The sequence below is a fragment of the Sceloporus occidentalis genome, unplaced genomic scaffold (genome assembly GCF_023333645.1).
Source record: "Sceloporus occidentalis isolate IW3139 unplaced genomic scaffold, rSceOcc1.0.p SCAF_40, whole genome shotgun sequence".
NCBI classification, from domain to species: Eukaryota; Metazoa; Chordata; class Lepidosauria; order Squamata; family Phrynosomatidae; genus Sceloporus; species Sceloporus occidentalis.
In genome coordinates this window covers 6847690-6873374 of record NW_028317020.1, presented here as the reverse complement: position 1 = coordinate 6873374, position 25685 = coordinate 6847690, and the positions used below count along the sequence as shown (strand labels likewise).

At 42.3% G+C, this 25685-nt stretch overlaps 2 protein-coding genes across 3 annotated transcripts; both read right to left on the bottom strand.

Moving 5' to 3' along the window:
* Positions 1 to 782: 782 nt before the first annotated feature.
* YWHAH (tyrosine 3-monooxygenase/tryptophan 5-monooxygenase activation protein eta) lies at positions 783 to 2473 on the bottom strand. 2 transcript variants are annotated; one of them, XM_089489531.1, is made up of 2 exons: positions 2381 to 2473; positions 783 to 1439 (listed from the first exon to the last, which is right to left on the bottom strand). In XM_089489531.1, the coding sequence occupies exons 1-2, from the start codon at positions 2471 to 2473 to the stop codon at positions 783 to 785; spliced, it is 750 nt and encodes a 249-aa protein (XP_089345657.1). The 2 variants fall into 2 exon arrangements, with proteins under 2 accessions (XP_089345657.1, XP_089345658.1); XM_089489532.1 differs by having other exon boundaries at positions 2387 to 2473.
* Positions 2474 to 4936: 2463 nt separating this feature from the next.
* Positions 4937 to 24576, bottom strand: LOC149290293 (GATOR1 complex protein DEPDC5-like). The gene is made up of 42 exons (XM_089489476.1): positions 24519 to 24576; positions 23479 to 23566; positions 23057 to 23103; positions 22885 to 22970; positions 22578 to 22661; positions 21187 to 21236; positions 20911 to 20980; positions 20747 to 20825; positions 20577 to 20638; positions 20422 to 20491; positions 19952 to 20027; positions 19435 to 19538; positions 18927 to 19001; positions 18668 to 18802; positions 18370 to 18431; positions 18186 to 18259; positions 18031 to 18100; positions 17842 to 17878; positions 17133 to 17253; positions 15408 to 15622; positions 15099 to 15302; positions 14874 to 15009; positions 13974 to 14071; positions 13821 to 13871; positions 11872 to 12055; positions 11211 to 11371; positions 11000 to 11117; positions 10567 to 10734; positions 10228 to 10447; positions 10023 to 10144; positions 9833 to 9932; positions 9672 to 9734; positions 8307 to 8437; positions 8128 to 8211; positions 7614 to 7746; positions 7422 to 7530; positions 7078 to 7305; positions 5988 to 6157; positions 5726 to 5897; positions 5498 to 5558; positions 5331 to 5413; positions 4937 to 5232 (listed from the first exon to the last, which is right to left on the bottom strand). The coding sequence occupies exons 1-42, from the start codon at positions 24574 to 24576 to the stop codon at positions 4937 to 4939; spliced, it is 4755 nt and encodes a 1584-aa protein (XP_089345602.1).
* Between the last annotated feature and the right edge of the window lie 1109 nt (positions 24577 to 25685).

The window sequence follows — 25685 nt, the reverse complement described above, 5'->3', positions numbered from 1 at the left end:
GTATCATATCCTCAAAGCAGCATTTATTTAATCCACATAATTCTTATCCATCGTAACAGGCAAATACACACTGTTGTAGGTGCAGTCAGATCTAACAAAAACTGACTAACACATTGCGTACAATCAAATAATAGAGCCCTCAAAAATGTAGCGGAACAAGAAAAATAATAAAATAACTTGCAGAGCATTAAACCCATAAAGTGGCAGAATTAAATCACACCATAATTTAAGGGCAAACATAAAAATTCACAAAGCCCACATTTAAAACGTCTATTGTAAGCCAACAAAACAGGTGCCCCCCAACCACCTCGCTGAGTTCACCATCAGTCACAGCCTGAACTGCGGAGAATCCTCCTTCACGGAACCTGGTTGGGGGGACGGGGTAGATTTAGAGAAGTGGGGAGTTATTTTACATGCACAGGGAACGCTGCACAAATTGAAACTTAAAAGAGTTTAACGGAATAAAACGGGACCACTTTGCATCATTCCAGCCCGTACGTGCCCCATCGATAAGGAGTGTGCGGGCGCCTCTCTCAAACTGCAGCTTTCTTGCCTCCACCGCGCAGAGCAAAGGTAACCAGAGAAACTGCTGAGGTGCCAACTCAACCCAGCAATGCCCATGAGGACGCCGCAAGAACCCGTCTCCCCGGGTAGGCAGCAATATGAGCAGTTGTGCCAATGATACGGATATGATAAGCACAGGGACATGTCAGGAGCGGTGTAGGTGGCAGGTTGTGATGGGGAGTGGGTAAGTTACGGGCAGCAGCAAGACGCAGAACCCTCTAATTGTTGCCTTCTCCGGTCTCTTCATCCTGCTGGTCACTTGTCCACAGGGTCAGGTTGTCTCGTAGAAGCTGCATGATGAGGGTGGAGTCCTTGTAGGAGTCTTCATTAAGCGTGTCTAGCTCAGCAATGGCGTCATCGAAGGCCTGCTTGGCCAGAAGACAGGCCTGCTCTGGTGCACCCTGTATTTCATAGTAGAAGACAGAAAAGTTGAGGGCCAGGCCAAGCCGAATCGGATGAGTGGGCTGCATGTGCTCCTTGCTAATTTCAAAGGCCTCCTTATATGAAGCCTCAGACGACTCTGTTACGGTTCGCTTCCTCTCCCCTGAGGCAACCTCAGACAGGTAACGGTAATAATCACCCTTCATCTTCAGGTAGAAAACTTTGCTCTCGTATTGAAAATCGTTGCAATTTTTAATGAGGAACTTGTCAAGAAGAGACAACACTTCATTGCACACACCTTCAAGCTCAGCTTCTATCTTCTCTCTGTACGCTTTCACTTTCTCCAGCTTCTTCTCATTACCATCTGCAAATGTCTTCTGTTCAATGCTACTGATGACACGCCAAGAGGACCTACGAGCACCCACTACATTCTTGTATGCTACGGATAGCAGGTTACGATCTTCATTGGAGAGGGGCTCGTTGTGTTCGGTGACCTGCATAAAAGAGGATTTGAAGATTTAGACGCTACTAAAATACAAGTTAGTATGCAATATGTGGCCCTTTGCGGAAGCAGCCCTAGTCACGTGCCATCATTCCAAATGCTGCTCCCATATTTGCATGCAATCAGCAATGCTCTACCCTACACGTGATGTCATTCTGCCTCATATAGCGAACACCAACATGTGCATACTATGGTTAATCCACAAATTGTGTTAACGTGAACATATAGTATGGCTTCAAATGGCTATATTTAGCGGACTCTACACTTCAACACAATTTCCAGAACTTTATTTTATAAAGCTAAAAGCCGTGGTAGCAGTCAGATACTATGGTATCAAATTGCAATAAGAATAGCAGGTAAGTGAACACACAATAAAATAGGTATATGTCTGCCCCATATTGTTATCCACCACAAAACACAAAAAACAGTCCGGCAAAACATGTCACATGCATACAGGTAATCCTCATTATCTATATATATATACATATATTTTATTTTATTTTTTTTTATTTACACACACAATACATCTGTTTTAGAAAACAATTGATCCAATGGGAAAGGGCAATCATATATATATATATATATATATATATATATATATTTATATATAAGGATCAATAAACTTAAATGAACACACTGACATATGGATTTCTTAATAATTGTGAATAACTAAAACTGCCATTAATTTTAATATATATAGATATAGATTAGATAGAGAGAGACTCAGAAAATACACTCTATATGCAGCACAGATGTTATGTACAAGGTGACATGCACATCTATACATAGGGGTATTCATTCTATCACACAGACAGTATGGCCAGGCACACGTATAAACCGAGTGAGATGTCAGGGGTGGGGAGGCAGCATTTTCCGTGTCCCCACCAGCCCCTCCTATACCGTGTGTGTCCGATTCATTTCACGTCCAGACACACTCACCGCTCTCATAGCTGCCGCCATATCTTCATATCTCTCAGCTTGCTCCGCCAAACGGGCTCTCTGCAACAGCTGTTCCCGGTCCGCCATTCTGTTACGGGACGGGTAAGTCAAGTACCGCTTTGAGGTTGTAGCTCTGGTGGGTCAGGCTGCTCCCGGTGTCGGTGCTAGGTGGTGCTCAGGCTCCCGTTCAGCCTCCGCGCTCTACTCCTAGCGACTATGCAGCCGGGGACGCACTATGAGGGGGCGTGGCTGGGGGGCGTCGCCTTCGTCTATATTTCTAGGTGACGTCATGAGCTATTTATAGAAGTTCGTACGCGCGTGCGCAGTCCGAGTGCTGCAATGCACTGCAAGGGTGGGGGAGCAGGGAAGATAACGGCATGATGAAGGTGGGGGGGCAAAAAGCCTGTGGAAGGACTACAAATGTACGAGGAGGGGACCCAGGGCCACGAGGGTGAAAAATCAGGGGCTGGTATATTTTCTGCAGAGATTTTGAAAAACGAGGACAACGTTGTTCATATAACATATGGCCTGGCCTGGCCTGGCCTGGTCTGTTAGGCGAAGTGGAAGCCATAGCTGAAAGTTTAAAGCGTAAATTAGGTTAGCAGTGTATTATCATTATCTTTAATTTACCGTAATGCTTAGTAATAACTTTTTTTTTTCCTATATGGTAGTTTTATATTCATGCTTTTTCTTTTTTTCCTAAGTATTCAAATTTTGGTGAGTTGTCTTATAATCAGGGTTATCTTATAATTGAGCAAATGTGGGATATGCTGCCAACAATTTATGCAGCGCTTCTTTACATATGCTTGAGGTGTATGGCAAAACTAGAACTGACAGACTAACACAAACCGATACATTAGGTGGAGAGGCCCTGCGCACAAGCTTACAGTCTATTGCATTGATTATGAGAACAATTTAGTCTGAGCCTAAATCTTTCTGAAATGCTTACCCAGAAGATCTGATAGGCAGCTGTAGTGGTTAGGCTTCTACACAGTCGTGCGGCTGTATAGCCTCATACTGACTATGGCAAAAGGCAGGGGCAGTCCTGGGACTTCTACCTTTATGTAGCGCCCTAGTATTGTGTTTATGGTGCCCCCTCCTGATACTGTTGGTCGCTGACTAAGAACCTCATGGCTGTGCCCACTAACGCTTGACAAAAAGTGGTCAGTCTTGTATAGAGAGAATGTTTGCTCTTTACCAGGGGAACTTCGAGTTATGTTTGTGATAAATACGTAAGGCTTTAGTTGGGACCCCATAATGAAATAATTTTCATGTACCCTAAGGTTTCATGGGAGTACTCACCTATGGAAATCAGAACAGCGCAGTGATTACATCACACATAAAACAATGTTGCAGGTGGCATCTGACATCCCATCTGGGCGTCAGGCTAGTAGTGCCCTATTAAGTCTAAAGTCCGGCTGGAAAAGGTGATGCTATAGAGGAGTGAAGACTCGATTTACCGCAGACTATGGACACTCTTGCATGCTGAAGATAAGTTTCCCAGCTTCACCAAACACCTGTCCACAACACACACACTTTTACTAGGTACCCTACTGATTTATTAGCTATGCCACTAAGAAAGAAAAAAATAGTGGGAGTTCCCCTTCAATGGGCCAAGGTCCATTGTATTGTATTTTTTTTTTTACATATACCCAGACTGTATGGTTACCATAGTCTGAGGCTTGCGGATAAGATACATCATCAGATTCTACTAACTGTGGGTAGCAAGGCTGTGACTGGAATGCACCTTAACTGCCATGTTGTTCTCACCTGTTTCTGCATGCAAACAAAGAGTAGGACTTGCCTCCATGCAGCAAACCAGTCCTATCAGCCAACAGTCATTTTAAAACAGAAAAGACTTCCAACCAGCTATCTTTTAGTCCAATAAAGAAACCATCGGCAGAAAAGATCATAAAATTAGGACACATGCAGTGACATAGAGATGTAGAACCACAATCAAGTGGCCTTTAAGCTGATGGTCTTTTAAGACAATGTTGTTTATTTGGGAAGCCATGAATTAAGGCAAGATCAAATATTACACCTCGCATAAAGTACACAGAGCCAAGACAGCGAGCGTCTCAAAGGCCAAGTAACCTCTACATAATGTATAGTTAAGTCTGTGAGATGCTCCAGTGCATGGTTTTATGAATAAAGCTCAGGGGAATAAATGCCGGCTTCTTAAGGAAATCGGGATATAATTGTAAGCAGGAAATAATGTCAAATTTTAAAGTTTATTTTTTTGTTAAACTTCATTTTAAAAATGATGTATTGATCATTGAACATAATCTGAGAAGTCAAATATATTAACGGTAAAACACAAGAGTGCAAACCACTATGCCAACCAGCAATTAGATTCAGCGATTAGTGCCAATGTCTTTATGGTCCACGTCCGGGGTCAGGTAAACCGAAATCATCAGTAACCTGTGTGAAGCGAGAGCTAGCAGCAAGCGTCCAAGCACAAGGCACCACCGTAAAACCTGTGTGAGGGAATAAGTCAGTAGACAATACACTTCACTGGTGTTAAAGATTAAGGTTACTCCTTGGATGCATCTAGGGTTCACTCATGTTCCTCTTTTCCAGACAGCTAGCCCAGAAAGCGCTCAGTCTGTTGTCACGATTGGCACAAAAGTCTGTAAAATCCTTGAGCAGCCGGTCAGCAAAGCGTTCATCTCCCGTGCCACTAGACCGCCAAGTCTTGGTCAGCATAGTGTTGTATGCCCAGTTATACCCAATACGTTCATCCCCAAATAAGCTTTGCGTGGAAGAGCTGGTGGAATTTCTTCGCCTCCTCTGCTGCCCTGAGGTATATTTACGCTTGGAATATGGTAATTGTAAAAAGACGGCCCCTGAAAACAGAGGGGACACAGGTTAGAGCATGTTAGAAAGGGCATGTAGTATGGACATTGGGGGGGACACTAAATTAATTAGATGTTTTTTAATTCACCTGTTACATGTATATACTGTGGTTTATTCTCTGATGGGAAATTGAACGCAGATGCTGTATATTTATCTTGAATGAAACCAAACCTAGAAGGGGAAAAGTACATTCATATTGTAAGTGGTGGGAGGGTGGGTGATATAGGATGAATGGAACTTCATTAACAATATTACCTGTATGCAATCACTTCCTGTAACAAATGCATTCGCTCCAAATAACTCTCTGGCTCAAATCCTGAAACAAGGGGGGAGGGGGTAATTAAACAACATCACATAATGCCCAATCCGTCTACCTTTTCTTGGACCCATATACTGACTTGCCTCCATCAGTCATCACAGTTGTGCCCTGTTGTTAAAAATTTATATTTTAAAATAGGAAATTGAGGGAAATGTGAATTATACCCTCAAATAGATGGTCACTATCGGCTTTCAACAGGCAGCTGATGTTGAGGGGAATGAAGAGCTGTGCACGTAGGGGATCTCCATATAGGTAGCTAGGCAGAGCGAATGGGCCCTCCAATACTGGGACGAGTAGAAAACCGCAAGAAGTGGCCTTCCTGTGCCAGCCTTGAACCTGCAGATGAAAAAAGAGGACAAATATCAAATCTGAAAAATAGACAAAAATCGGATAGGCTTAATGAATAATGTAACAAGAAGGTCCTACCATTTCAAACAGCACAGCAGCAGTTACCGCCATCCAATGCAGCTTAATCTCGAAGGCAGCAGTCAGGGAGAAATTTCCATGATAGTAGGAACTGCACCATTCTAGCCGGTCTGTACGATTATTAACATCCACATCTAGGGTGACTGTTCTTTGCTCTGGAACAGTGGCAGCTATCAAGAATGCAGACACATGAGGCAGAAATAAAAACAACATGTCAGACACAGAGAAGGTGATTATCACTCAACCGTATGATAGACATCCAGAGGAAGGGAGATCTTTGGAATTACAAAATGTTGTATGAAGCACCATTACCACCCACTCGCTATATGCATGCAAAAATCTGAGGATGTAATGGATTCCACATCATTTTAGGTAAAACCCATGTGAGACCCTAGGTATTGTAATCAGGAACACCGATATGGGGTAACAGAAAAGAGACATCCACTAGTTTCTCATGCACATTAGAAGACCCAGTAAGGAGGATGCTGGGATGGATGAGACAGAGCATGTTAAAAAGGCTCTGTTTGGGAGTTTTTGCATGCAAGTTACATGATAACCAGCAGGGGGAGAGCTGTTGGAGACACACTGCAACATGTGAAAGCCAAGAGAAGAAATAATGATGTCACATGGACACAGTGATGTCATTGATTTTAGGCGGCTAGGTATATGGGTAGTTATAGCGAAAAAATAGGTGCCATGTAAAGAATCACCTTGATGAAGCATGACCATTAATAACTATATTCCTGTGAGACTCAGATTTAAAGCAGCACTCTAAATCACTATATATACAGCAATATCACAACCTATAACCCTCCTGTAGCTAAGTGACGCTAGTCACTTATTTTTCAAGCATAATCATTTTGGTAAATAAGGTTTTAAAGAAAGGGAATTGTGTGAGTTTATAAATGGTCAGTGCTTATGATAGCTACTACTAGATATAATTAGTCTATCCTGGGTGGAGGGATATATGATATCTATAAACGTATCCATGTTAAAATGATGACATAAAAAAGGGATCGGAGGTCCATGGGAGATCATTCTCTTGGAACCGGCTCTCCATCAGCTCTCCTGCCCATTGCTGGGCAGCTACCTAGCAGAGCTGCGGCTTGGCTCCTTCCTCCGAAGCTGCGGCTGAAGGAGCTGTGCCTACTTGCATAAGAGGCTGGGCGGCTGGGCAACCAAGGCAGGAGAAATGGTGGGATCTCTGAATGTAGGAGCTCCTCTTCAACTAGTGCCACCTCAAACCACTTCCTCTGAAAAGCTGTGAAATCCTCCATGGCAAAGGAGTGCCACGGGCTCGGTTGTGTCAGACTTGTTGCTGTTGGAGGAAAATAAAGCATTGGTATGCATATTATTTATAATCTACACAAATATACAATAATCAGGCAACTATTTCCCAATTATGCTTCCTGACACAATCCACTCTACTCTCACCTCGTTCTGGTTCCCTCTCAGGTGGGATCTTGTATAAGTAAAAACCATAGATGAAGGTCCTGAGTGTTTCCCCTGAAGCATGTGTGATATACTGCTCTTCCAGCATCTTCTGTAATGCACATAGAAGATACAGGTGTAAGATAACGTCAAATGCATAATGTTTATGGCCAATGTTTCAGGAAAACCTCTTACCTGCATGATGTCCATAGCCATCCCTTGACTCTGCACCCAGGTAATATTGTTAACCAGCCAATGAACAACCTCAGCACTGATAAAGCAGCACGGAGGGAGACCCTTTTGTTCTGACAGTAGTGGAATACCTGTACTGCACACAGAGCAACGACATCACACAACGCCCTCCATAATCAATGATCTTATACTGTGGATGTCTACTGCATTCAGGTAATAGCTGCACAATGGGACTGGAGGAAGCACCAACCCACAGCGGCTACCCCACTCCCACTACACAAAAGTTTCTAAAGCTTTCACATCAAGGACGCTGCACCCTGCAAAAACATGGAGGAACATGCTTCCTTACCCAAGTGATCGAAGAGTTAATCTCTCTAACAAATAGCCGCACTTTGCCCAATGCTCTCACAGACTACAGTCACTTATGTCACCTAGATTGTACATCTCAACCATGTTGTAGGAGTATTCCCACCCAGCGTGTTAGCATTTTGTCATTACTAGTTCCTAAATTGCTTACGTTGGGTGTTTCATAGCCTCTAGAATGTCACTCATGGTGGCATTGGAAGGCAGAGTGCTTGGTCCACCAGACATCTGTGACACACTGAAAGATAGCAGATAATAAAAAAAGATATTCTATATATTTATATAAGCCCAACATATTATGGACAGACAAAGACCGTCTAGTTTTTCTTGTACCTGGGCTCCCCGGAGAAAGACGACTGCTCTCCTGTATTTCCCACTTGGCTTTGTGACCTCTCAGGTGTGGTTGTGTTTGAAAGAACATTGTTTCCATCAGAAAAGAGGAAAACCCCTTGGTCAATAGAGATCTAAAGATAGCATGGGTTAAAGAGACAGAAGTAAAATACTGCAGAAACGCAACTTTTATGCGCACACACACACAACTAGCACATATATAGCTTGTGCATGCACTATATATGCAAACACTACGAGTATATTGCAAATATTGTATACACATTTATAACTATGCATATACAATAATTTCAAATAATCTGTTTATGATGACTTTTGCTTTTGTATTTTACAGATGAAGTTAAAAGCTAATGAGATGCAGAAGAAATAAGGGCTAATGGGAGGAAGAATAGTGGTCCTTGGTTTGCGAAACCAGTGCCCATATTGGAAATTGCCAAAATAAGTAAACACATTACAACAGTATGTGAAATTGTTCTGCAGTTTTGACCTGATAATAAACTATGTCGGCAATACTTTGGTCACATATTCAACCTGCATTAGATACAAATGTTACCAATGGTAAACAAAGATAATATAAGTAAAGCTGTCCTCAAAACCGCTAAGCTATTTAAACAAATCGGTAGCATTACACATTCTTGAGCTTGATGAGTTATTAAAGACATTTTCACTTTCAGTAGTTCCATTACTCTTAATGCTATTCCATAGTCCTATAACGGTCAGCTATACGCTCATGGAGAAATGACCCACTAGTTTAAGTCTATGTCTACTGAAATGTCACCAGAAATTCTGGGGTCGGTACATTTAACTTGAAACCTCTAAACCACAAAAGATGCAAATCCTGTGTACGATTGCAAAATCCATTAACGGACTCTCTCTCTCACCAACGATACGCCTCGTCTCTCTACACCACAATTACCAAAGTGACTGGCTGTCTGAGCATCTTGCATCCGTACCAAAATACATTATCGCTTACTTTTTTATCACTACCATACACAGGAGATTATATTGGGGGTTTTTTGTTACCTAAATTGTAATGGAATTTTTTTTACTGAAAGCAAATTTCCTATTAAAAATTCAGAAGCGTGCAGGACAAAATGATGCATTGATAATGGGAAACGACATGACACGTAACATGAGATTATTTTGGACGGACGAAGGCAGATCCAACAAAGCAAGAAACAGAAGGAGAGTTATGCGCACATTTTGAAATATATTCTATCTAATCTGTCTACATGGGCAGAACATGGGAAGACAAAATAATAGCTTCAAGAAAGTAACATAAGTGAGCTAGGGACACAGTCTTTTGCACTTTGCCTAAATATTCCAGCAAGTGCTTCTGCAGATTCCTACCTGCGGATTGAAGGTGGGTGCTGTGCGGGGGCTACGGATAGACTCCATAAAGAAGGCAGAATCCTGAGGGAAGCGACAGTGCAGACACAAGATTGAAGAGAGGCAAAGACCGTTTCCAAAGCTTGCAGGATTCAAATTAGACACAGCCAGCAATCCCTTACCTTACGAGGACTATCCACATAGGTAGGTGTGACAACAGGGTCTAGTGCCTGAGAAGACACCTTCCCAGTATGAACAAGAGCTTGCTGCTCTCCCAGACTCCTGAAAATACATTAATAAAGGGCCCCATTTGCATCAAGCACTACCAATAGGAAGGGTGAAGGGGTTGCTGTAAGAAAGTTAACCTCTTACTTCTGATTGGCCTCCATTTCTAACAAAGCTGAGAGCGCAGAGGTTCCTTTCTTTCCAATAGGGGGCCCGGCAGGCTCTGGTGGGTGAGACGGAAGCTGCATTCCCTTCATACCTGCCCCTTTCTAGAGAATGGAGCAACCATGTAATAAGAGCATTACAAGATTCTTTTTTAATAGTAGGTCTAATAGTGACCAAGAATCTGTACCCTGATCATACGGTCAGATCTGTGACGCCGACGGATACGGTTTAATCCCTCCACAAATCGAAGAAAGCCATCTAAAAGTTGCCCCTCTTCTTGCTCAGAGCGTGGTCTGTCTCCATACAGGTCACATCTTTGTTCCCCCTCAGTGATGCGCTTGGTCGGCCCCACACAGGACGGGAGAAGGAGGAACCGTGTTCGCCAGAACTTCAGGGACTCAATGAGACTACAGAAGCAAAAGTGAATGAGGATAATATGCCCTTTGAGCGCCAATACTACAGTAAGGACTGGCATAATATTTAATATCTTTCTGGGAGCCCACACATGTCACCGCATTATTCCCACCTGAAATCTTCTGAGCCAGCAGAGCAAATGTACTGATCCAGGTAATTCCACTTGTAATCCTCCAGACGTTCATGGGAATATTCCACCCAGCTGGACACAAAGTCACAGGCAGAGTGTGAAGGGCACAGGTTGTATGTGTAGCTAATCTGGGCAGATTCATATGGATACCTCGTAAAACAACGAAGCAGATAGTGAATATAAAATCCACACAATCTATAATTTAGCTACTTTATACAATTAAGTATTCACAAGCCTACCCAGCTCTTCACGCAAAGAAACCATACTTACTGGCCAATCATGCTCTACCACACAATTCTACAAACTACAGCAAGACAAATCTTTCTCCAGTATCATTCCTATTTCCCACATCTCCAAACATCCCTCCCTCACAGAAATGCCTATTCTTTTCAGTGACCAGTGGTTTGCGTTATACTTTGGCAGGTATCTGGTAACTGTAATGATCTTGTCCTTGCAGGTTACTTTGTGGAACGTTCTCCCCATGCTCAGCCAGTACTGGTTTTCCTCTTCATGGCGGTTACGTGAAACCAACCCTGACAATAAAAAAAAGCATAGAATAAAATCTGTTCAGAGGCATCCTGTATACACTCTAAACCATGAACAGAGAAGAGCCAGAGAGGCACTACCTCTTCTGTAGAGAGGGCTGCTGCTGAGGGGTGGCGGGGCAGCCGTGCTTGACTTTTGGTGTTTTGGCTGAACAATGATCTGGTAACCTTGCATGAGACGTTGGCAAATAAACTCTTCAAAAACCTGTTGGGCAGTCATCGGTGTACCACCCTCTTCGCGCCTGTGCAATGAGAGACCTCTAAGAATGAATGCGACATTGACAGCAGAAGACTCCCTCGTGTACTACAAGACTTATGCAGACACTTGTCCTTTCTTGTGACACTTATTCCTGGGCACTGGAGAAGGACGCAATGCATCATGTTCAAAGGGTTGAGCATAACTAGAAATACTCTGCAGGCGATTAGTAAAGGTTCTAGAATGATATCTTAATAATTTGCGTTCTTCGCACAAGATATAACCTCTGAACAGTCAGAGCAACAAGGTGACTTGCTCTTTCTGCCTCCAACAACACTGTCCTCTATTCTTAAAATGTAAACACATTTTACGGAACCTACAATCTCTGTGTCTTTAGCAGACCTCCCCACTTCCATCATAAACATAACTGGGAAATGTATCATCTGCTCATATCCGTTGTATATTTGCTTTCAAAAGGATTAGAAACCCCATTGTCCTTCAAACCCCGATCTTAACTTTCCCCACGCTTAACCGTAAATTTCGCACCTGTCTAAATCAGCCTCTGGCAGCAGATCGTAGCACCCTTCGGTGTAGTCATTCTGTAGGCTCAGTCTATCTGGGAAGTAGTCTGTTGTGAGTGGCAGGCAGGCAGGGGTGGTAAGAGACTTCCAGTCCACCCCAACCGTGCAGCAGAAACCAGGCACTACAGGGGGAGTAGACAGCATCAAAACTGCCCACAGTAGGGGTTTTGGAGGGAGTGCGTGTCAAGAACAGACGTGAAAAGGGAATGCAAATGAAACAAAGGCAGACGAAACGGGAAAAGCAATGGTGGAGTAAAATGTGATAATTATTATGTAGGGGTGAGTATAAGAGAGAAAAGGGGTACGAGGAGCCAGATATTGTAACAGTAACACAAATATGAAGCAGAAGACAGAAGTAAGTGGTAAAGATAAAGAAATAGAAACAGTGGTTAGTGACACAGGTAAGCGAGAAATCATGTAGAGAAAGATGTAGAGGTGACAACATGATCATGATGGATAGGAAAAGCGCAAGAGAGATACATTGGGTGAAAGAGGGAGAAAAGGAGAAAAAGAGAGAGAGCAGATTAATTGCCATGCTTAGAAGCATCATGTCCCATCATGCTTTGGGAATTACATCACTTTTGATCAACATCACAGATTGACAGGTAACCAAATTAACTCATATTTTACAAACGACTTAGATATGCAGGCATACATGCAATGTGAAACACATAAGGACAAGACCACAGGGTATCTGAGGGTAAACACATCAAAGCTAGGGTAACCAGAGGGGTTAATACATTAATACATGGGTCAAATGTAACTACTAGCAACAATCTTCCTATGACAAAGTTCTTTTAAGATAGCATGCACATACACACCGTACACACCTATATTTGTTAACTTTAAAGCAGAGGGTAGACAAAGGCATTTGCGAGATGGGGAGAGGACACACTCCCAAGTGCTCATAATATGTGGAGCACACTCCAAGGTGTCACAAGGTGGCAGACGGGGCACACATACAGGCATTCACACGGCGGAGGAACAGGACACACTTCAAACGTTTTTAAGAATAGGTAACGGAGCAAACCCCATCCACCCACTTATAGCATGCTTGGAAAATGCAAACTGAATGTTCATCCAAATCTATTTCTAATTACATGCACTCATAGTCTTTGAAAAACATTTGATGAATGAGTAGCCTTTACATAGGACAATTTTGCTTTGTAGGTGAGCAAAGTTGATTTTCTGAATACAGAGTTCTTACTTGCAAATATTACGGCAGCATAGTCCTTTTTTTGCCCCTCCCCATCTTAATTTTGTTATTTCCTACCCCTCCTACCCTTCCACATAGCTTTTCTTGTTTTAAGGTTTATGTGCGTGTAATTTTTTTTTCTTTACTGTTTTCAGGATCAAGGGACATGGGTATCTGAAAAAGGTTAAACCTGATTGACTTTAAAAGGGACATTCTAATGTCTCAGGCATTCTCCAGAACAAATAATGCATATTACTACTTTGTAAGTACTTTAGTATGCATTAAAAGCTGCCATGAATAAACAACCTTTAGCAGAAGCAGCAGCTCCAGCCCTACAGAAGAATGTCTCCTCCTTGGTCCAAGGTTTTGCACCACCGAAGTCAGGCAGTGGCAGGAAAGGGCTTTGTGCGCATGTGTATGGGGAGGGGGTGGTTATTAAGACTGCACTCCACAAACCCACCACGAGCCTCCACTAGAGCTGACTTTGCATCAAAAAGCTCCCACCCAAGTATTTACAAGGTGGACTCTACCGCTAACTGCATGCTGTACAGGTGGCCCACTTCAAAAGTTTCCACTATTCAGAATGTCCTGACATGTGCACAGGTCAATTTATATTGATACTAAGTATTTAATCCAGTAACTCATCCACCTGTTCCCATTTGAGGGCAATGAACACAGGCAGAGGGCCACTGTTTTACTGTCTGCTAACTCAGACTCACTGGGTTCGGGACAGCATTGCAGGTTGTTATCTCTCTCTTTGTGGTTAGATCCTGCAACACAAAAAAAGGAAGTGTCGCACGTCTGGCCGCTATACAAACATTGCTATATCTCTTGGTATTTTGTGATATCTTTGCCCAAATTGTTGTGGTTACCTGTACCGTGCCCCTTCTGACCATTGATGGGTGTGCTGGCAGAAAATTCCTCAGTGCTCCCACAAGAACCGGTGTCTCCAGGTGTGCGAGGACTGTGTCTGTAGAGAAAGCACATATACTAACATGACCTTTATAAGTTGAACAGTTACAGTTTTCCAAGAATCCAATTCCATATTTCTGTTAACGCGGAAGCACATTGTTAGCACAATACACATCGAGTCCTGCATATGCTTAAGGTACTAAGTGTCTTGTTTTCTCCTGCTAGATATGTACCACTGTGGCGATTCGCATTTGTAAGGGGATTTTGTGGTCACAAAATCTGACACCAATTTAATGTAATCATTTTTATTGGTTTTTAACCAGTTCCCATGATCCCTTGTGTACACGTTTACCAAATGTCATATAGACTAAAGCTATTCCTGCCAGGATATCAGTAATACAATTTTTGACTTTTAGCTAGTATATCTTTAGACAGGTTATATAGGTTAGTTGTTCTATAATCTTACACCACTAAATTCACCAATACTACATCACTTCTCATTGGATTATTGTTTTGATTTATAAACACTTTTACAAATGTAGCTGAAAGTTTGACCCACTATGAAAAACATATATACCCTCCCAAAGTACTTTGTTCCCCACTCATGTCTATGAGTGAACCATATGATGTAGCTAAATTATAAGTAATCTCCTATTAGCTCTAGAAAGCGTCTGCTACTATAGTTTAATAAATATCTTGCCTATGATTACTGTATTAGTATACATGTAAAGTTCATATTTATGCTCCATGCATGTTACACATCGTTCAGGTCACAGTGTTTTAGTGATACTTAGCTATGGTCACGTTATTTAAAGCTCCAGACGGCACACTGCTGTCTCATAAACCCCCCAGTTTCTCACTTTCCAGTTGCTTCATGGTAAGCCAGCTCTAGAAGTTCCGCTGAAGAATGAACTGCCTCTCTGTGCCTACTTCCCTGCAGCTCCGCCATGTTTTGCCGCGTCTGATGGTGTATTTGTATGGCTTCACCAGAGGGACCTGGGCGAGCATAAAAAAAAGAAATTGGAAATTGTATTTGTATGTAGTTAAGATGTAGCTGCAACCAAAGCAAAAAAGCAATGACCTACCAACAGGGAATGTGTGCATCCACCTTCTGCGGTTTGAAGTGAGCTTCATGGGCATTCGAGAGGGGGCAAAAGGGTTGATAAGTGCTCTCTGAGGGTGGTATTCCCCTGGACGGATATGCAACATGGACTCAGCACTGCCCACATGGAATCTGCCAGGGGCACTTGAATCTCTTTGTTGGGATTCCATCATTCGCTCCAGAAAATCTATAGATAGTGGGGGTGGAATTCTCAGTGAACAAACTTTTCTACATCTCTCCATGACAAAGACAAAAATCCTTGCAGTGCATAGAATGGACACTGATCATTTACCTCTATTGCTGGTATAACCCAGAGAGCTGCTGGCTTCATACTGATGGAGATGTGGTCTTGGTATGAGCAGGATGTTGGAGATTTTGCCCAGGGAGCTTTCATCTGAAGTCTGGCTTCGACCTTCCTCTGGTGGGAAAGGGCGGTTTTGCTGAGAGGGGCTGCAGGAGGTATCGTAGGAGTACGAACTCTTCCGCGTCTGAGTCTCTCGCACAGACCTAAAGGAGACAGGACAACAGTATACATTTTAGAAATGTGGGAAAGGGTAACGCAGGTTGAGAGTGGTTCTTGAACTTCCAACATAGATTGTGGAATGGTTCCTTAAACAAAATGAAGCCTTGGATCCCGGTATCACTGAGTAAGATCAGTATCCTAGACAGTGAAAGAGTTAGAGGAAATTGACTTAGATTTCATACACATTCGGCATGTAACATTCTGCTAAGAGAGGTACTTTGTTTACTGTTCAGTGTGGCTTTCACTCTAATTATACAGAAAGAGAGTTAAGTAGCCTCATATAACAAACATCCCATCAACAGAAATTAACTTTACTGCGACTGTGGTAGATAAGCTGAACAGCCCCCAGTAGAATTGGTAGGGGTTAATGCATATAAGGAATTTAAACTTGCATATGGCTATACTGAATCAGACGAGACCAAGGACTGATTAATGTTTGCGTCTTTACATCAGGAAAACGGGGGACTACATGTGTTCCTATGTGCCCTAAAATGTATATGAAAGACACCCCCTACTGTACCACTAAATCCAAAAGCTGATACAGTATTCTAGCTGCCTCCTGACGTCATTGGTTTAGTTCACACTCTCCCAAATGAAACCATCTGCTTGCCAGGCTCACAGTTCATTTTAACTAGCATCAGCACGGGGGCCTGTAAACCAAGCTTGGGTGCAAATGTCAGCAAAGGGGACAGATGTGAAGGTTACATGTTATATCATACCACAGAGATGCTGAGAAATTAATCAAAATAACTTTTTTCCAAACTGATGGTCGACTGCTCCTTATCAGGGTAAAACCAATTAGCACGCACATGAATGAAACAAGCTGATGTACAATACTTAGATACATGTACACCAGAATGAATACGACCCCAGGCCACTACAGCCCAAGGCTTAACACAGGCAACAAACATTGCCACAGTTACCATATGACAACATGCTAAGCAAAAAGACACGGCTGTTGTATCCCCTAGCTATCATCACTAGTAGACACATCTCATCTATTCTGTTGCAGGGTAGAAAAACCAAATATATTTAGAAACTGTATTTAAAAGTCAAGCTTCTTCTATCACTAAGTCTGCATGAATGATGGATTTTCCCATAGGGCCTAACAGGCAGCTGCGCCAGAACAATTCAATCTTAGGAGCCTCAGCTGTTGTGTGTGAATTCTGAATTATAATCAGACCACAAGAACAAGATCGGAACACCAACTTCCTTCATTTGACAGGCCACTGACAACTGCTGAGGTTTTTTTTCTTTTTTAAGGAGATAAAAGTGCGTCCATGCACTAAAGTCTATAGAGTATATAAGAAGTGTCGCACACTAAATAAATCCATGCAGCTGTGTTAACAGAAACCCCACCTAGTCTCCAAAATTTCTTTTATTTTTCCGGTGCTTCTACTGCATGCAGCTACTCTTTCATACTCTTTCAGTGTTAGAGTTAGAAAACAAGCATTATGTTATATTTAACGCTTTCGGCTGCTCGCTCCTGCTCACCGGAAGTTTGTGCTGCGTTGCGCTCTAGAAGGGCCAGGAAGACGAAAGACCTGAGAGTCGTAAGCATCGTAGTCCACTTGTATTGGCAATGCATTTTCTGTCTCTTTGGGGCTTCCTAATGCTGCAAAACAAGAGGACAATAAAGCCGTTCACAAGTATACCGTACAGGGAGGTTATATGAGGTCCCCATAGTCCAACACTCTTCTCACATCTGTACTGTGAATACTGTTTCAGAGGTCAAGACTTATAATATGGGGTCAGGGTAGCCATGCATTTTTAACATGGGGGGACCTGGGGGGGTAACGTGACAGACTGTGACACAGTGGGGGACTAAATTAATACTGGGCCGGAAAACATCTGAGGATGGCCCTGATACCACATGCACATTTTAAAAGTCTAAATCTATAGCTTGCAAACAGAATCTACAAGCTGAAACTTGGAAGCTTTAATGCAAGAACTACAGTTGGACCATGTGATCCAAAGCCGCCTCCATGACAGGACAAACAATTTGAGGATTTATGTTGTCAAAGATGGGGTAGCAGATTCTTTCTTTTGTCCCGACTTCACAAATAGTCGAGGATATAACCCACTTGTCCATACTAGGGTGGTAAGACAAGTTTTTATAATTTTTTAGACATTTTGACAGATCTACACATGTTAAGTACAGATACTATGTGTATGAGGCTGGTGAAGCTTGGTGTGCACTTACAAGAATCTCTTCCAAGCCTGCCCTTCTCATTGACCACCTAAAACATGAAAGATATCAAATACATTATTTAAGAACAAAGAGGCATATATTCAAAACACATATAAACAAAAAAGTGAACCCATATTCTACAATCTGCTTGCCCCTTTGAGAAATGTTACTTATGGTCTATATCCATTTTTCCTATTATACCTTTCGAGCTGCCAGTTTAATACGTGGAGTGAAGCTATTGTTCAGAGGCTGACTTTGTGATGTGTAGAAGCTAGAAGGAAAGCAGAAGGATGTCAAGGCAGTCCTAATTGAGAAATGTCCATGGAAATTGAAATCTCTCCCTGTCCACAAATCACCTATGATTGATCCAGTGAGGAATGTTATAATCATCTCCCAGCCGTGAGTCACCTGAATTGCAGCGATTATGCAGCTGAAAAACAGACAGGAGAATTAGAAGAGGTAGAACCACCATGAGCTCAAAACGCCATCTCTAGATCTGGAACAAAGTATCTGCACAACCAGAATGGCGATGACACCCACCTTAAAGAGGGGGACAGCATGCAGAGGCTGCTCCCCCATGCACACCAGGTCCACACCAATCCCTGGAAGCAGAACAGTAATAGGTCAGTGAAAATCAATAGCCATATGGTGTATTTGATGCTACTCAATATCTCTCATACACAAATTAGTTTATTTGTACCCTACGTCTATCAATTAGTTAAAGCAACCTGAGTCACAGATGACCAATAAAATACTGTCAATACGCCCTTTCTACATTCACAAGCACTTAACACTTCCTCTTTTCCACTTGCTGTACCCGACTCCCTCTCCTTTTTACCGTTGTCAATCATGCGTTGCTTGGTGAGGATCATGAGTGAACGATCCACTTGGAATACCCCAACTCCTGGAGTGATCACCACAGACATCTGTCCAGTGCGATCAAAGTTGCGATTTATATAATGCTTGTCAAACACTGTGGATGGGTCAGAAACAAAAGAGAGATTAGGTCAGGAGACATAAGAAGGGATCTACCATTAAAGTAGAAATAAGAAGTATTCTGTTTGCCAAGTTACACACAGCACCATATGGCTACTCACCATTAAATGACAGATTAATGGCCTCCAGATAGTTTCCTTGGTCAGAGGTAGAGTTATGCCCTCGTGGAAATCCTTCTGCAAGCAGACAATGTCGAGAATATGTTGAGAGGACATCCTAACCTCTATCGATGTGCAATGCTTTGGTAATTAATTTCCATGCAATAAATAAGCAACTCAGATTGCGTATTGTATGGCTAATATCACAATAAGTTGTGTGTGTTAAAAATAACTGGTCTAATAAAACTCTACTAATTAAAATAGTATGTTATGGTTTGATTTTACGAATTGGGTAGAGGTTTACAGATAAGGCGTTTGATTCAACAACTCGTCTAAACTTTGATTGGTGTTACCCAAGGTGAAAATGCATGATTTACAATGGATTCTAGACTAGGGCCGCTTAAAAAAAAGTCCTTCAGTTGATACAATCTACGAGAAGGAAATTTGATATTATCTACTATATATGCATATCTAGTGCCTGGATGGAGGTAGGCATGTGTGCCCCTGTTACCTGTAGATTCCAGGCGAACCAGCACAGGGTACTGAATGAAGAGGTTCTTAACAGTAACTAACAAAGATGTCCATTCTTCACGTCTTTCATTCTGCACAACCACCCTGGCCAGAATAAACAGAGAGCTGTCTATCTAGAATTGATAGAAAGAACAAGGCTTCTGGTGGAAGACAGAGTCTAAATAATAAAATAAACCAGAGGTCAGACTGAGCTGTAACTCAGAAGGAGAACTTGCCTGCATTATGTTAAAAAGCAGACATGACACCAAGTAATACTCTCTGTAACCCTGTATTGTGCCAACAAACTGTCTATTTGATCACACAACAGGTACAGAGATACCCCTAGACAAGTACATTATTTATTTCTGGTGCTGCAAGAGTCACGGCTGGTCATTTAAAGTGCTGATCATTCCTCTGTGTGGAAGAAGAAGTGGAACAACAACTATTCTGACAAAGGGACAACGGAAAACTAAAAAAAAAAAAGATGAGGGAAATGGTTTCATTATCAGCATTTATACTTGTAGAAATCTTCATAGAATCTGCCCTTGTGATCCTGCAAGACGGAGGCATTGCGATGGGCTTCAGGGAATTCATCTGGAACACATGAAGCAAAAGAAATAGATGAGATAAAGGCACATGGGAAGAGGCAGGCATGACAAAAAGAGATACAATAAATAGCCAGTGGGTCATACTTCTCCAAAATAACACCCCAAAATAACACACACGAGGAGGAGATTTTAAGAACCACTGGTAGAATATATGATTCAGGTGACAGCCGTTTATCCTCAAATCACAACATATTAGACAACAGGGCCAAGCACACCTCAAGTAAAACACCATAAAGGAGGGCATAGCCAATAACTGATAGGTTATAGAAAAATATTGCGCAGGGGCATTTATATCACTGGCTTCATGTACACACAAAAAATGTATTTATATAACAGCAAATAAATATACTAGGAATGTCCCTGTAGAGCACTGTACATACCAATAGACTTTGCATCATACAGTGTTCTGGAGAAGAGCACGACTGTAACCTCATGACTGCAGTTCTTCTCCTAGGTCAGAAAAACATGGTGTTCATAATAACCACTGCTGACATGACCTGATGTAATGACAAGAAACTTGCACGGCAATATTTACCTTCCATTTGTTAAAGAGATCAGCCAGGAACCCGTTCACAGCCTTTTCAAAATACAGGTCACCTACAGTCCAGGGGAGATTGAGCAGTAAGCAAAAACAAATCACTCACGGGCCCTTGGGATATAAGTAAGCCTATGGCCAGAACCTTTAGAGCTATGGTATAACTTTACCATAGATATCAAAGTCCCACATCTCACAGCTCATCTGTATGAATATATACACCATGGCCGAGGTGGAGCGAAAAACTACCTGCACCAACGATAGAAGATATGAGTGAATCAGTAGACTGCATGACTTATTCAACAGGATAATGAGAAGAAGGTGCTACACAAACCCTTGTGTCCTCGCTGATGTATCCACAGGTTACTTTCTCGCTCTTTACCCATAGCTCTCCTGCTTGTGCTCTGCAAGTCAGAAACCAAGTCAATTTCCTCTTTCACTGTCTAGGATACTGATCTTACTCAGTGATACCGGGATCCAAGGCTTCATTTTGTTTAAGAAACCATTCCACAATCTATGTTGGAAGTCCAAGAACCACTCTCAAGATTAAAAGAGTCCCCAATTGGATAATACTATTGTAAGGAATAAAAGACACAAAGTAGAAACGTACCGGATTCCAGCAAACTCCACTTTCTGAGTGATGTAAGCACAAGAGCTGACCTGTGAAGAAGAGTAATCAGCCATTGATTAGACCGGGGAAAAGGAAGCATCAAACATATCAGTTTCACCCCTGTGCAGCTCTAGGATTCTTTGCTCCCATATCCACTTGATCTAATAAAATCATGCACAACATCAACAGCACCAGACACTGTTAACGGTGCTCTCCATCATCATGTATAATAATTAATGTTTTTTACATTCAGTTGCATACAGAGATTCATTAGAATTCTCTGAATACAATTTGATGGGATTTTTTATGTTTTATGTCTCATCTCCCCACATCCTTGCTTTGCAGGGAATGAACTTTGCTCAGAGGTGCCCATGCACAAGGTACTCCATTTCCATGTGCATTTGGCACCCTCACTCATTTCAATGGAAGCAAACCCTTGCCAGCGATTGGCTACTTTAAGCTACCAAAACTATCAGGAATCATTGAGCGTTGGAGGTAGCGGTACATTCCTCATAAATTTAATTATTCTTCTTTTTAACAAAGTACTTATTAAGTATTTTAAGAACATTTATATATTGTGAAGCTGTTTGGGGCAGTACACAGATAAGCTTTCAGGACCTCAGCTATCTCTTCCTCACATGAAATTGCATACTAAGCAACAATGAGGTTTAGAAAGAGGGGATTAACACCAAATCATAATCCATAGGTAGCATGGAGCCAGATGAGGATTTGCGATAACCGGGGCCATTGTTTTTCTACGCTGGCCCAATAAAGCACATACTTCGACTAAAGGCACCATCTTCTGTTGGGCTAATATGGCTATATCCTTTTTTTTCTATTTTATTAGAACAGTAGTGTGATATTAAAATTTTATTTCAGTGGCACTGTTAAAAACTGGGGAAAACACAAACTATTATTAAGATAAGAAAAAATACTGGTAGAGAACCTACTTTTATAACCTCAAATTCTGCTATGAGAATAAGGGTGGCATACAGGCATTGTAAGGGCTTATAATTAAATTTTGGGGGTACAAATCTTAATATCCAGAGTTTATTTCCATTAGATTTGACAGTTATCATGACACATTGTGATATCAATAGATGATATGCGTTCGTCAAAAAACTACCTGCATCAAATATCAGTGTAGATTACATCAACCCTTCACTTTGAAGTACAACTCTCATAACTCTCAATCACCAAGTGAAATGTCACAGCCCAGAAGAGCACAGCCTTAAACTTCTTCTTTGAAACAGTTGCAAATTTTGTTTTATACTTTTACTGCTAGTTTTTAACCAGCTTTAATCAGTTCTATCAGTTAAATAATTGATTTAAAAAAGGATTTAGAAAAATGTTTCACTGTGAATGTTAAGCCTTCCTGAGTGAGAATTTACCAAACTCTTCTTAAGTCTCCACATATCCCCACGTCCTATATATTGGTCCTTAAAGGTCAGCTCCACAAGGTCAAGAGTTACATCCTGGAAAGACAGGCAAATGGTGAGTAGTTATGTCTTGTACTCCCACATTATTTACCATTACCCTACTTTATTACTATTATTCTACACCGATCCCTATTATCAGAATGCAATCAGTAGCACTGGACAACAACTCCCTGTACAATGCATATTTAATTTGGTGACATAAAATTTCTGAGGTCATCTTAACTAATGGTTAAAGGAATAAACCCATCTATTAACCCACCTTTGGGTCTGCTACATTAACATACACATCCTGGTACGGGCGAAGACGGAAAACCTGAGCCACGGTCTGGTCAATGCTGACTGTCTCTGTAAAGAGAGGGCTTGAGTGAACATTGACTGAACAAAGGAAAAAAAGAAATGTAGTAAGGAAACCAGTATGGAAAACAGTGTACCTTTCTGCAAATCTTCTTTCAGAGATTTCACCTGCAGAAGAAGTGGACTGGGGAGAAAACCGTCAGAACAACTTCAATTTATAGACAACAAGTCAAAGTGACAATGTATAGGCTATCACAAAGGGTTTATACACCAATGTGAGATGTTTCTTAAACCTCACATCACTGACTATGCATTCAGCAGGGACAACTCCATCCTGAAAGCTCACTAGGGTTGGCCTTTCATAATCTATTGGCAGGACCCCACATTCTTGTCACCAACACAATACTAGTTAGTCTATTTAACAATGATATAAAAGTTCCAGAGTGGGCTAAGAGGCCGATGTTAGAAAATGCTCATGGTAACGCAAAGTCTAATGGTTCTTAGTCTTCTAACGTGTCAGATCAGGACATAGCTAGTCCTCTTTTTCTAGTCTTCTCACCTGTATTCATCATTGGGATGAGCAATCTCCACAATGTCCCCAAGCTTAATGTGTGGGAAAACCTTGGGATTTATGACCAGTTCATCATCTGAAATAAAAAGAAAACACCAATGAGAAACTTAAACACACTGAAATTACCCCGAAGAACCAGGGAGAGAAACTTCACATTATATAGCTTATACAAAACACAAAAACGTTCTTCAGGTAAGGATTAAAGTAAGTACTTTTATTCTACCCATTTCTGAGACAAAAAGTGAAAGATTTGAAACATCTCCACTGCATGTTTTTTTATAGGGCAATTAATCGAAGTCCTTAATGTTGCCTATTAATAATTCAAGAGTGATACTAGAAAGGGCCACCAAAAACATCTAATGGTAAATATGGATTTTTAAAAAAAGAGGCAAATGCTAAAAAAAAACACCAAAAAAACAACATAATTTGACAGGCACTGCTGTAAAATTCTGGACAATGTAAAGGAAATAATGTATACTTTACGCCCCTCTACCTCTAAAGCATTATTTTTCTTATATACAAATTTACAGAATAGGGGCAATGAATGTAACTAATTCTAAGTCAGGTTGCCATACCTAGTAGGTGGGTATGTTGAATATTTTGATTATCATGTATTATAAGTGATTCTGAATTAAAAAGAAATGACCTTATCACCATGGCAACCAATGCTCTATTGCTGATGAATGGATCTTGCGATGCAAACACAACCCCTTTTTCAAAATTTTGCACCCACATATTTTGTACGCCGCCACTGCTCTGTTTGCTAAATAACACTAAAAAAAGGCTGTATTTGAAACCACTTACACTGTCTAATGGAACTGTTACCCCAAAGATGCCCTGTGACCTTAAAATGTTAACCCATGAAGGATCACAACGCTGCACTCTCCATGTAAGTGAATTTCTGGTGCCAATAACTATATGTGAAGAAATCAGCAAGAACATTTCATTGGGCTACACTGTGATTATCCCAGCCGTGTCCCAGAACCGATCATTAACACTACGGATCATTGTATCCACTCTGCCCTCACCGCTGCCCCCGAAGCCTTTCTTGTGGATGACCAGCTTGTATACTTTGTTGGTTCTCATGGTGGGCTGCGCACTAATCCTCCACACATTCGGAGTCTGGCTGCGGTCTGAGGGGAGACAGGCAGACATGACACATGCTGTTTATGGGGGTGCAGAAAGTAAACAGTGATCACGTGACAGGTAGGACGGGGGCAGATAAAGAGGAAATACAGCATAAGAAGTGGAAGAACAGCCAGGGGGCATTACATTCACTGACGTCACGGGTCCCTTCATTCAAATGCCCCGGGCCCCTGAACGGATCCCTAGGCGAAGCCCAAGCTGCCACTTTAAAGCTGTCACACGTGACATTCTGCGGGAAGTGACGACAGAGAAGCACACAGGAAGTGAGGTAAGTCGATGTTCGGGAGGAGACAGTGACGAAGACATGGAGCGTCCGAAAAAGTGAGAGATAGGGGGAGAGCGGGGGGCAGAGGGAGAAGTAGAGATGCTTGTTAAGGAACGAGGCAGGTACAGGAACGACGGCGGTTTTGTGAAAGAGTGGAAAGTGTCATTGGCTGTCGCCGTGATAATGTTGTATTTCTAAGCGAGATCAGAGTGACTGTTCCGGGGATCGGAAAGCTAATGTTTCTTGAAGTTGTAGTTGGTTGTGTGGAAAGTATAAGGATCTGCTAGCCCGTGCCACCTGGGCCCATAGCATAACTGTGCCCTGCATGCCTTAGTGCCCCCCATGGGCTGTGTCCTGCAATCCTTGATGCCCCCCCCTAGGCTGTGCCCTGCAATCCTTGATGCCCCCCCCCTAGGCTGTGCCCTGCAATCCTTGATGCCCCCCCCTAGGCTGTGCCCTGCAATCCTTGATGCCCCCCCTAGGCTGTGCCCTGCAATCCTTGATGCCCCCCCCCCTAGGCTGTGCCCTGCAATCCTTGATGCCCCCCCCCTAGGCTGTGCCCTGCAATCCTTGATGCCCCCCCCTAGGCTGTGCCCTGCAATCCTTGATGCCCCCCCTAGGCTGTGCCCTGCAATCCTTGATGCCCCCCAGGCTGTGCCCTGCAATCCTTGATGCCCCCCCTAGGCTGTGCCCTGCAATCCTTTATGCCCCCCTAGGCTGTGCCTTGCAATCCTTTATGCCCCCCCCTAGGATGTGCCCTGCAATCCTTGATGCCCCCCCAGAC